Genomic DNA, 13,832 nt, shown 5'->3' with positions numbered 1-13,832 from the left:
CTGCAAGATTGCATACATTGTTTTCATTTGAATGAGTTCACTATTCGCATTCCAAAAACTGTGATGTAACTTAACCTAGGTTTGTATGCTATGAAAATGACAATCCCTATGCACATGGGACTAGCTATATATAGACCTTATCTAGTAGGGGGGGTATGGAGGCCCTTGATAACAGACAGATATTGGTACCAATCCGATGACCAATATAGATTCAACCATGTAAAGTCAACGGCCATGACAGGGGCGGATCCAGCTTTTGCAATTAGGGAGGATATTTTCTTTTGATTCCCTGTTCAGCTGTTAAAAGCTGATTTTGTGTGTGTGCGTTTTTTGAGGTTTTTGTCATCCAACTAAAGACTGAAGCTCTGATCTTACATGTACATGAAGATAAATACTCCCATAACGCGACTGAAGCTCTGATCTTAAATGAAGATAAATACTCCCATAACGCCTAAATAGATACTGAAGATGCGTATCTAAATAAACAATATTCATATGAAGACAAAGCATCAGTTAAAAGTTTTGATATACTGACCTGGAAAAGGACCTACATGTAATATTGAGTATTTACAGTGACTTTAAGAGCATAGGGGAGACCGGGGTTAGTTGGAACACGGGGTAAGTTGAAACATTGTTATTTTCTTTAATGTCTTTAAATGAATTTCTGCAATACTACCCTCAATTTATTGCCATTATCAACAGCCATCCACCATATTACAGACAACACATGTGCAACAAGCCTGGTGAAGTTAGAAAGGAATTTTTGTTTTTTGACCTTCTGAGTAATTTTTTTCTCTTTCAGAAATGTTTTATTATCTCAGAGAAGTTTATAGATCAAGTTGGCCAGTTTGGGGGTATAATAGACACTTGTACCAAGCTACAAAATGAGGTTATTAATATGCCATGGTGAAGTCCCTTTTTTGGGCTGTAAGCTTATAAATGTCAAATGGGCCTTCGGGGTTAGTTGGAACAAAATTGAAGGGACTAGTTGGAACATGTTCCAACTAACCCCAAACATGATTATAAATAAAAACATTGGATATGAGAAAAAATGTATAAAGTATTTCTGCACTCTTCTGAGCATGTATTGTATACCATGCTCGTTTTGTTTCTCAGTTAGGTCTGAGTGTGCATTTAAAGCCTATTGTAGGCCCCTAATGCAATATTAACCCTTATCAAACTGGGGGGTCAATTTGAGCCCCCCCCCCTCGAGAAATTTTGTCACTACGCCGTCGCGCGATTTTTTTTTACTACACTGCTCGCTGACTTTTTACTTTCAAGTCTTGCGCATCATTTGAGACCAAATTTGCGATGCCTAGGTGCGCGGTTTCGAAATTACGCAACATTTTGTACGTGCATGTCGGACCCAAAATTGCTCAAAAACATGATTCCATGTACAAGGTCAATGCAAATTGTGTTTTTCAACCAAAAATCATAAATGTATGATTATTTTTACTTATGTTGGTTCAAATGGATTTATTTTATGCTATTTATGATCGCAAAAGAGTCCCCGACAAAGTTCATCCGAAAAAACAATAAAAAACAAAGGTTCAGAAAAACAAAGAAATACAAATTAAAAAAATAAAATAATACAAAAGAAATTATATTTTTTGCAATTTTTTGTGGATATTTGTTATAAAGGTAAAAATTGATACTCTCACCAAAAATTAGCATTCTACTTGATTAATAAATAGAGTTAAAGGCAGAAACATTAAAAAAAACAAATTTAGGGCAAATTTCATATGCTTATTTGCATAAGTAATTAATGAAAAAATATAAACAATTATTTTTGTCATGTAAATTTAATGCAGAAGTACATGAAATTGCTGATAGTACACTTAATTGCATGTAAAATCAAACACACATTAATAAGCGGAATTCTACAGTTGGCTTGTGTGAGTGGCTGTATAATAGAAAACATCAAGTTCAACAAATCCACTTTTAATATTTTGAACTTGACAAAAATAAAGTAAATATGCTAAAACCATGTAATATTACGGTTGTAAGTAGTTTAAGTATAATTCTTAATTTACCATGCAGTGTTCCAACTTACCCCATACCATGTTCCAACTTACCCCTATATGGTGTAAGTTGGAACGCTTGCGATGGTCTTGTTCAAGGTGGATTTTTTCAGAAACCATCATAGAGTTAAAAATTTTATGGGGTACAATTGAAGCCCTTAGATATAATACATGTACATGTATGCTTCAAGCTGATATATTGATGTTTCTCAAATAAAATCTATTTGGATTTTACAGCCATTTTTGTCAAAAATGTTCCAACTAACCCCGGTCTCCCCTACCTATCTCACCAATCAATTGATGTAAGTGCTACCTGAAAATTTTTGATATTCAGACCTAAAAACTAGAAATTCTAAGCACTTTTTGTAATTATTAAGATAGGGACAAGTATCCGAGTAAATAATTGATAAGAGTGTGGAACACAAGCTAATTTTTTTTTTATATGTAAACTTTCTTCGTTAAATTCTAGAGCATTTACTGTTGTATCACTTTTAAAACCTGAATTGCACACTATAAATCAATAACTCTTTTTAATCAAAGTAGCTGAACGTTATAAACTCTCCGACTCTGATATATATTTTTCATCATCCAAAGTAGATTTAGCTCACCTCTTTTGTGATTCCAGTCATGTGCCTCTCCAATAGCATTCCTGTCAAACAGGTACTGCCCATTCACCATGAAGAAATCATCAGTACTCAGAACTACTCCATTCCCCTTCAAGCTCCTGAAAAAATGAAAAACATTCATTTCCAAAGTTACATATAATATGGACATTATACATATATCATTACTAAATAGGCATACAACATTTTCACAATTTCGTATTATTTTTCCCATAATGTGGGTATTTAAGATTTGTGACATCCTTTGAACTGACAATGTAGCTTTTTTTTCTAGTTTGACGAACATTTTTCAAAAAATTAATAAAGGATGCATGGTGAAACCCCATTCTGCTATTTAAAAAGGGTCCCTATGAAATATAAACCTTATTCTACAAATTTAATAGGGAACCTACATGTTCATCACATAGTTTAATACAAGAAAAGTACCTTGGCTGAGTGGTCTAAAGCACCTGCTTTAATTTAGGCATGAAATTCCAAGATTTGATCTGCAGCACATTACCTAGATGTATGCCCTTGAGCAAGACAAAAATATCTGCATGACTCTTTTGTTGTAAAATTAGATATGAGAATGCTATATTGGTGACAAAATGCGTAAGTTTTAACAAAAGATAAATAAAAAATAACTACTCTATTCATAATTCAAAGAATCTTGGGAAAGATCATTTGTCCACTCATCCTCTAAGTTAAAGAATAGCCTTCCTGATGATATAAAAAAAAGTTTAACTTCTGAAACTTTTGCAAAACACCTAAAAACATTTCTGTTCAACTCTTCTTTAATAATTTCCATCAGAATTTCTTGAAAAGCACCTTGAGCATTCTACAGAGTGGATTTAGCACGGTATATGTCCAGTACATTACTAATATTATTATTATTATATATATTAAGCTTACTTTGCAACAAAGCTTTTGCCACTTCCTGGACATCCCCTCATAAGACAGAGCACCTTGCCAGGTGGCAGTGGTGGGATCGTCTTTGGACTTGGTGCAGGATACTCATTGCGCTTCAGGTTAGTATGCTGGATCACAGGCCACCTTGGTGGACCAGCCAATTCTTGTTCCACATTTGTTGAGGCCAAAGGCTCTTCTGGTGATTCAGGGAGTTCAGTTATTGTCACTTTGGAGCGTGGGACATGTGGTCTTAGGTGTAGGTGTGGTCCCTGGAACCCAAAGACCTTACCCATGTGATGAACATGCGGAGGGTACGCACCGGTTCTGGTGCCGGTCCTAGAAGGCACATGAGCAACAAATGCTCTTGGGTATTCCTGATTTGGCCACGGTTGGGATGATCGTGAGTGAGGTGAACTGTCTTTGTGGTACGATCTGGGCAATAAGCCTGGTGTGATATTCTTCACAACAAAGTGTGTTGTACCGTAGCCAAATCCAGGCATGAAGTTGGCATCATAGGCAAAGGTCCTGGGTTTATTTTGTCCTTGTATCTTCGCTGTAGCAGGAGTAGCATTTACTGGTCTGTACTGTGAATACAACATATTATTTTCTACCTGAACACGACTTTGTGGTTGGCCGTTTGGTCTTTGCTGGGAGCTGACTGATGGCACATTCATAGCACCTTGTCTGATTTCATTCACAGAGAATCTCTCATCTGCCTGTTTTAATGGTCTTTCCACTGAGAAAGGATGATCTAACTGTTCTCTTTCTGGAGGGAAAGCACTATGTATCCTATCAGTAGTGTTGTTTGGTTTGGCTGACTGCTGCTGCTCCTGCTGCTGACTCTTCAACAGGTTGCTCCTTTCACTTCTTTCTCTTACCTGATTACTATCTCTTTCTGGTTTGACTTCTGCAAAAGAAACTGAATCTTCCTGGAAGCTGATATGCTTATCAATGTCTTTCTCAGAGTCTTCATCAGACCCATTGTCTCTGTCACCTTGCTCATCAGTCAAATTATTCAAAAAGCTAACGGTTGCTTTTGGTCTAGCACTTGCCACTTCTTCATGTCTATTCTCTGATGTACAGAGTTGTGTGTGATTTATTGTATTGCTAAAGTTTGGATTGGTGCCCAGCTTAAGTTGTCTCTCCATATCACTGTTATTGAGACTCAAATTTTCTTGTGGTTTTTCAACTGATTCCATTGGGACTTTTGGAACTGTTAAAGGGGTCCAATTTGACATTGCATTCCCTCTACGATCCTCAGATCCTGCGGCTTCATATCTTTCCTCTTTGCTTTCTGATTTGCTCTTGGTATTTTTGGCCATAAATGCTCCATCTGGTTGATCATCATTATCAGAGTCATTAGGGGAACTGTTAACAGAGCTACCACTGCTACTAGACATTCCTCCAACAAGTCGATCATCCGTGGCACTATATACAGGAAGGCGTGAGTGCAGCGATTTAAATTGTACTTTAGATGATTTCATTGATGATTCCATCTTTAGCTTCTCTTCTTCCTTGACACCGACTTCTAACACCATCTCTGCAATCGCACTGAGGTTTCCAAGCTCCGCCAGTTTGTTCCTGTCACCTGTGTCTCTGTAGGCCATCAGTCCAGCTGTGACCTTCTCAACTGACTCTTCTGAGAACGTATTCCTGTCAAGGTCTTTGGCCATAGATATGGCTAGGTCTATGCCCTTGATGCTGCTCTGTATACCTGGCAAGCTAATGTCGTCCAGACCTACGCCATTCCTGGAGGTCACAGGTTGTTTCTGATCTGTACGAGAACCTGCAATGGTTTTCTCTGATGCCACATGATGCGGCGGATACAAGCCGTTCAGGAAGTCGTCTGGGTCCTCAGAATCATCACTTTCGTCACTTTCGCTGTAACTGACAAGGTCTCTGGGTGCCTTGGACATGCCATTCACATCAGATCCAGGAAGATCAGGTACATCGCCAGCCAGCTTGAAAAGGGTCTCCAAGGCCAGATCAACTGAAAAGATAAATGAAATGTTGTTCCTTTACATTAAACATAGTAAAAAAATCAGATTGGATGGTCGCATCTAGAAGAAATTTTCAAATTTTCAAATTACATGTATACACTGTACTCTGAAACCATGTAAGGCTTAGACGTACATGTACACTATGTGACAAAGATTTTGAGCATATATTCTGAATATTCTCACAGGAGAATGTCTGTGATCACAAGATGTATTGAGTGTTAAAAAAAATCACTCGAATATGAATCCTTTGTAAAATATTCAAATATCCGAGATGTAAAACGGATGTTTTTACCTTTCAAATGTGTGCTTCATTTAATAACAAACTGTATATCTACATTAATAGGTGATATGCAAATGAGCAAGTCGATGATGTCACACACCCACAATTCCTTTGACAGTATGAAACATAAATTATTTCATTTTTTCTTGATATGATGATGAAGCTCTTAATTGATAGCGATTCCCCATATTTATTAAGAAAAAATATAGATTTTTACAATACAGGAGAAAGAAAAATAGAGAATGGTGTGTACAGTGTTTTAGTTGCTTATTTGCATATGTACCTGTAATGTGTGAAACTGTTTTGTAAGGTTACAACAAAACATTCAATTGTCTTAACTTTATTAAGACTGTCTAGATGGGTGGGGGATATTATTTGTAGATCTTGCACTGCAAGTTCATACATCCTACATTTCTATTTATTTTCATATCATTTTCTTTATAGTTGTCATAGAAACGGTTTGTGCCTATGATATTAAAGTTCTTTTTTTTTTACATTCATTCTTATGTTTACATTCGCTCATAAGTGGTACAGTGAAATTTTTGTTGATAAATATTTCTGTATTTTCAATTTTCAAATAAAACCAAACCAAACCATTTACCAAATGATCTGAAATAACTGTGATCCAGCGACCAATACCGCAAAGTACTGCTATGTAAATCTTCAATTACATACTTATGTAAATGATGATCTACATGTAAAAAACAACAAAGTTTTAAAGAATACTACAAACAGGTACAGTAAAATTCCAAAATTATCTTAAAAATTAAATTAAAAAAAAAGTTGTTACAAGTTTATTGACCCCAAATGACCTCTGTTATTGGCAAATGACCTGAAATAATATCCATCCTTTTGTCCATACTTCAAAACTGTCACTAAGTTTCATTGACTATGGTTTTAGGTTTTCAAATTCATAATTTGGAAAATTCAAGATCTGGTCTTTTTTTATGTTGATGCCACAATATTGTAAAACTTCATTAATCCTAAAAGACCTTGGAACTTAATAATCATGTGACCTGAAACTCATGCCAAATGATCAGTGTTATATGTACTTGATCATCCTTTTGTCCAAGTTTCATGAAATACATGTAAGTCCATATTACTTTCAGAGCTATGACATTTCAGAACATTTGCTGTTTCCCTTCGGTGGCCGTTATACACACATTTGACTGTAGAGTAAGATTTACCAAGCAAATCTACGTGTATTAGAGTTCAAAATCTGAAATTTAAATATATTTTCTTATAGTAAAATACAAAAGAACTTCAGTAGTGAGGATATGACATCATATTGGATGAGGAAAAATCAGAAAAACAGAACACTGAAAATTTCATCGAAATTGGACACAAGGAATAACAAAGTTTTGTCAGTTAAAGATTTGCATGTACACTGTATGTCCGATTTTCAGTGTTCTGTTTGTCTGATTTTTCTTTCTTTCTCTGTTCAAATCATATTATTTTCAGCCTGAAGTACCTGTTTAAACCTTTGTATGTGTATAGTGTACTATGTGTATGTAGTACAATACATGTACATGCACAATCTACATGTACATTGTAGCAATTCATGTTGCCATTCAGGTTCATTTTTCATTACAACTTTCAAGTTCCATCCTTCTTTATAAATGAAGTTTTATTATGTACAGGAATCTAAAAAGTCTTTTGATATCATAAAATCAATTTAGAAAAAAAAATTTGATGTGAAAGCAATATCACATATCACATGAAATTATTAAGGTTATATGATCTGTTCTAAATATAAGAACGACGAATAGATCATCTCATTTATTTTACTTCATTTATTCCATGTATTTCTAGAAATTTGTAATTCACTACAAAACCTTGTCTGGAGTGGCCGGGGATTTCCAAATACACACAAACCAACATGTCTCCAAACCGCCCACATCACATTTTATAATATTGCGCACCAAATGGGGGAAAACCAGATCAACGCACAACAATCAATACAATACATGTAGTTGACTTCTGCCACTTATTGCAAAGTGCTATCATGGGGAATCCCCCATACATATTACAGATTGTATATGAGCGTCATGTTGTGTTTACTGTGTGAACATGCTATGATGTACAATACGTAATACATAATACATACATTATCTCATGGTCTATAAAGCATTGATAGATACTTTACCCACTGTATTTAGAGGCTACACTAATAATTTACAAATTTGGGCACATCTATTTTAATTAATGTCTGATTACATGTACGTACACACAGTGTACACTGTACTGTACTGTCAAAATGCTAAAATGCTAGATAAATTAAACCACAAAATGTCTAAATCCAAACTACATGTGGAAAGCACTTTTACAGAACCAAACATCTTGTTTTAATGTAAAATATTGAAATGGTACGCAAGTACAACTGCTGTAGAATGTTTCAGGCTAATATTTTTTACAATAGTTTTATGCTCTTGGTAATCCCCCCGCCCCCCTTCTGTTTTAACCCGACTACACTGTTAGTATAGTCATTATCTGGAAACAACAAGAACACACTTCTTGAAACGTCGAGTTTGGGTGGTTCTTTTCAGGACCACCATAAAATTATATGCCCACAAAATATACATGGTGTACCGTGAAACAACTTCACTCTATAAACACTGTCAGTGTTTAACCACTTGGTGCCCCCGATCTCAACACCATAAGTCTTACTTCTTGACTATTAAAAATAGGAGATAGTGAGCTACTTGTCCGCTAACCATTTCACAAATACCTCTTTGCCAAGACTGGGGACAACAACCTGACTAAACATTCATGAAATCTTCCAACCTGTCATAACTTCTTGCGTAATGATGTAGTGGCATCACATGGGTAGACTATGACATGCAAAATTGCCTCAAAATTTGAAAAGTATAATCTTACATACTGGTAATCATTCATACATGTAGAAGTTGAAATTACATCAATTGCAAAGTTAAGTGGGATATATCATTCAATAATGTAGTGTACAGATACTATACATGTACTTAAACTTTTTTAATCAATAATTCATTTTGAAATAATTGAATCAATAAGACTCTGCCTCATCAGGCCATCCATACATGTAATTGGAATTGTATTCTTTGTTTTCAGAGCCTTACATGTATATACCATTATAATATATTCTATCTCTACTTTATGCATAGAATTTGTCAAATCAATATGTTTCGGTATCTAAAGATTTAAATGTGTTTAATACCTGAACACTATTTTGATGATCTTTAGAATCATATTTTCAAAAAAAAGCATAGAATTATCACCATTTTATTTTAGGGTTTATTTGGAGTGTAAACTATGAAAATTTAATATCCCGGTGGTAATTCACCTACTGCTATTGGAATGATATGAAAATTTGTATTATTTTTTCATCAAATAGAGGGGAAAAAAACATAATTATCACTGCTGTACAGTGAACTTGAAATTTGACAACCTAGGTTGACGAAAAGTGGCGAACGGGCCATATTTCTTTCAAATTTTTATGAGATTCTCAGCACTTACATGTATGTACTCTTAAGGAACATTATCAACTTATTTTTTGTGAAATAAAAAGAAATTCATGTTAAATCTTAACTTTAAGGACAAGTCCACCCCAACAAAAGTTGATTTGTATAAAAAGAGAAAAATCAAACAAGTATAACACTGAAAATTTCATTAAAATCTGTTAAATCATGTTAAATCTTAACTTTAAGGACAAGTCCACCCCAACAAAAGTTGATTTGTATAAAAAGAGAAAAATCAAACAAGTATAACACTGAAAATTTCATTAAAATCTGTTAAATCATGTTAAATCTTAACTTTAAGGACAAGTCCACCCCAACAAAAGTTGATTTGTATAAAAAGAGAAAAATCAAACAAGTATAACACTGAAAATTTCATTAAAATCTGTTAAATCATGTTAAATCTTAACTTTAAGGACAAGTCCACCCCAACAAAAGTTGATTTGTATAAAAAGAGAAAAATCAAACAAGTATAACACTGAAAATTTCATTAAAATCTGGGGCCCGTCTTACAAAGAGTTACGATTGATCCAATCAATCGTATCTCCATGGAAATCCATCAGTGTCATAATATTTTCAAAAGGAAATTTGCAAAATGTCCTTTGGAAATAAAGGAGAACACGTACCAAATTGTCAAGAAATCAAAGATACAATATATACACCAAAAAAAAAGTAAGTCCCCCCTAAATCAAATTGCTGTAACTTTTGAACGGAGTTATTTTGAGATATGATATTTCGTAGGTGGTTTTCTACACTCATTAAGCAACTCCTGGGGGAAAATGAAATTGATCGGTTGAGTCATGCATGAGTAATTAAAGATTGAATTAAAAATGACCATTTTTGAAAGTCACAAGAGTCGTTTTTTCAGATTGTGCAAATACAAGGTTGGGCAAAAGTTGTTTTTAGGTGAATTTTATGGTCTTATGCTGTTTTACTGTTCATCATTTAGCCACTCCTTACACAATTTTGATATCGTATGTTCATGGTTGAGTGAGCACAATATCGTAGGGGCCGCGGAAGCGGGGTGGGGGCTCACTTTTTTTCCAAAAGCATGTACAAAATGTAAAAATGACCATACGATTGTGATTTTTTGCATGGTCAGCCCCCCACTTTTGACTCAGCCCCTCCCCCACACTTTGAAAACCGTTCCGCGGCCCCTGTATTGTGACGCATCATCATAGGGGTTTTTGGTAGTATCCTCTACTTACTTGTTGGGTCATATTAAAATTTGAAAATGTTGGTGGCTCCCCCGATTATAGGCCCCTCCCCCATTTTTTAATTCTGGATCCACCACTGATTTGTCCATAAATTGAACTGATTATGAGAAATTGTTAGGAAAAGAATACATTTATGCAGTATAAAGAGTATTCATTCCTAAGTTTTCGAATGTGCTCGCTCAACCATGAAAATGTTAAAAGTTCGGAAAGTGTGTGGTGATAGAAATGATAGATGATAAAAACAACAGCAATTTAAGTCACATTTGAAACCGAATTTGCCCCCAATATTCATCTTATTACCCTTTAAAATGAGTCTGTGACATTGAAAATACCCATTTTCCCCACTTTGATGCGTGCTCAATCATCCGTAAATAAACAAATCGATTTCATTTTTGCACAGAATTCTGCCCATAGGTTGATAAACATTACTGCCAAATGACATTGCTAAAGACAGCCTTGAAAAAAAGTTCCACCATATTGAATAAGGGATTACTTATTCTTAAACATATGCACCCATAATGTACACAAGTCTATGAGAGAGGAAGTCAAACTTTTAACAAATATCAAATAAGGGGTTTGTTTCATGGGCGGTTTTTGTTACTTCTGCCAACAGTTATTTCATGAAACTTCGCACATGACTTCAGAGTAACACTATCCAAAAGGCGCGCACACCGAAATAACAATTCGATATGGCACAGAGCAGGGCCAAGGCCTTAAACTTTCTTCTCATTTGCATAATTTTCAAATATTGTGTGCTCACTAATGCATTAAACATCGGGATTTTCATAAAAATCAAATCAAATGAACCATGCAAGGTGGTTTGTGACAGATATCCATTGTTACAAATTGCATTTTTTCCAATAACGTAAAAAAGAGCTAATCACATTCCACATGTTCATTCAAGCGTGAATGTTTAATTAAACGCCTTTAAATTATTGAAGCATGTTAATTGGTCATGAACATAACGAAAAAGTTGATATAAGATCAGTTTCAGTTACCAAAATGAAACAATACTTGCCTATGATATTTGAAAATCGTATTTTTTGTTTTCAATAAATGTTCATTGAACCGTGAAACGATGAATATTGTCGAAGATACTCTTCCCAAAAATAACTGTCATCATATTCTATCATTTTTATTGATGAAAATGTGTAAAAATCCAATTATGGCAAATTTGGACTTGTGTTTATTCAACCGTGAAATTTAGCCAAAAAATTGTATCGTCTTTTAGAGAGTACCTTTTACAAGCCTTCTGACTATTTTTCGTGATGAGAATGTGGAATCAGTTCCAATAAAATGGAATCAAAGTCATGATTTTTGGCTTGTGACTTTTGAAAAGTGACATTTTTGCCTTCTGACGGTGCTCACTGAAGCATGACGTAAAATACGTCCATAACATTTACTCAGAGTGTAGCTTATAAAATTACCTACACGTTCATGTAAAAATATATCAAAAACTCGCATTGGTTCGGAAATTATTGATGTTTGTTCAAGGGGGGACTTACTTTTTTTGTTGTGTACAGTATATATACATCATATCTATAATTTTTTTTTAACAAACATGCATTTACATGTATGTACGTATGTTGACTTTGCTGGCTTTCCATAGTTGTGATTTGTAAGATGGCCCCGGATGTAAAGCAAGAAAGCTCTGACATTTTGAAGTTTTGCTTAATTTCACACAACAGTGTTTATGTACAGTACTAGCACATCCTGGTCAGTATGCAAATGAGATGACTGATGACTTCATCCACTCACTATTTCTGTTAATACTTTATTATATAAATATTTTAATTTCTAATTTTCTCCTCATTATCCTGTGAAACAAAGTTTTGTTCCTCCCTGAACATGTAGAATTACCATTCTTCAATATTTTATGGTTCAGTCAAGTTGGACCTATTGTCACATCGGTAAAAATTGAAATATTGTATAATTCAAACAATCAAAACCAAAGAAATAATGAGGGACATCATTGACTCTCTCATTTGCATATCACTGAATTGAGAAAAATAAGCAAAACTTCTGATTTTGATTAAATTTCCAGTGTTGTCCCTGTTTGATTCTTCTCCATTTATTCAAATAGACATTTTTCTGGGGTGGACTTGACCTTTAGTTAGGTGCGCAGACATGTCCAGCGCCCCCTTCATATACAACCAATTTTTTTTACATGTAATTCTTCATTTCTTGGTGGACAAAATTTGAATCATAATCAATGGAATATAAAAGAATAATAATAATATGGTGCCCATGTTCGTGGGCACAATCACTGCAAATGGAAAGCAGTTGCACAATATTATTGGGCAAATACTCAGCTGGGCAATCAATACACTGCATGAGGATTTCAATTGTCTGGATATAATGATCACGATCCACCCATAATTACGCAACTGCTTTCCATGATAAAAAAAAAAGAAAACGTAGAGATCTAGATCTATTTTATAAAAACATAACTGTTATAGATCTAGATCTCTTGGCAACTTTTTAAATATCGAGACAAAACAGTGCATCTAACTATATAGTATATTGTAGGTCTACCCCACTCCACTCACACGTATTGCGAGGTTAGTATTAGTATACTAACCCCACTCATCCTACTCACACTATTGCAATTGCAAGGTTATTTAATTAAACTTGTTTGACATTACATTCAATCAGTCACACAGACACAATAAGGGAGGAGACAAATTAAACAAAAACTTGAAAAATTGTTCACTGTTATTATAATTACCATCATATTTATGATCCTCCATTATCGCATGAACCAGGGCAGCATCCAGCTTGCCTTCAAACATCTCCTGCAATTGTTGAAGTTTTTGAGAGGGGGTCCCCTCCTTATCGACCTTCTTGCTACCTTTCCCTCCGGCTCTAGCCCCGGCGTTCTTCGCATGCTTCGGATGCTTGCTGGAGGCCCCACTCGAGCCGCCTTGTTTTCCATGTTTCTTCTTCCGTGGCATAGTATTTCTTCTCAAACCTATCAATTACAGCTCTTGGCATCAATACCTTACCAAAACATATCAAACTTTCGAGCAGTCTATCATTTACAGTTACATAAAATTATTATCTAGGCCCTAATCAGACTTTGACTTGTTGACGTTGCCGGTTCCGGGCACGAGAATCTGCTTGCTCTATTTTGAAATGTGAATAGCTCCATCTCGCGTTCGTGAATAAGATATGTTGGTTGCGAAAGTTATCATGCGAGGCTTAATTTCTTTTTCCAGAAACTGACCTGCAGAAGCCCTGAAAATTGCGTTTTAAAGATTGTTCGAAGGAATTCATAAACAGAATAGGTATCTAACTAACAGTTTGTTCTAA

General features: G+C 34.9%; 1 protein-coding gene across 1 annotated transcript in view; it reads right to left on the bottom strand.

Moving 5' to 3' along the window:
- Nucleotides 1–13,686, bottom strand: part of LOC129261913 (uncharacterized) — a 41,893-nt gene extending 28,207 nt beyond the window's left edge. The window contains exons 1-3 of the mRNA XM_064099038.1: nt 13,249–13,686; nt 3,536–5,522; nt 2,630–2,745 (exon numbers count right to left, since the gene is read on the bottom strand). Of these exons, the coding sequence (XP_063955108.1) occupies nt 2,630–2,745; nt 3,536–5,522; nt 13,249–13,474 (2,329 nt within the window). The 5' untranslated portion in view covers nt 13,475–13,686. The remainder of the gene's footprint in view (nt 1–2,629; nt 2,746–3,535; nt 5,523–13,248) is intronic.
- Nucleotides 13,687–13,832: the final 146 nt, after the last annotated feature.

The sequence above is a fragment of the Lytechinus pictus genome, chromosome 5 (genome assembly GCF_037042905.1).
Source record: "Lytechinus pictus isolate F3 Inbred chromosome 5, Lp3.0, whole genome shotgun sequence".
Classification (NCBI taxonomy): domain Eukaryota; kingdom Metazoa; phylum Echinodermata; class Echinoidea; order Temnopleuroida; family Toxopneustidae; genus Lytechinus; species Lytechinus pictus.
Note: the sequence above shows the minus strand (reverse complement) of the source record. Positions and strands in the feature narration are given on the sequence as shown.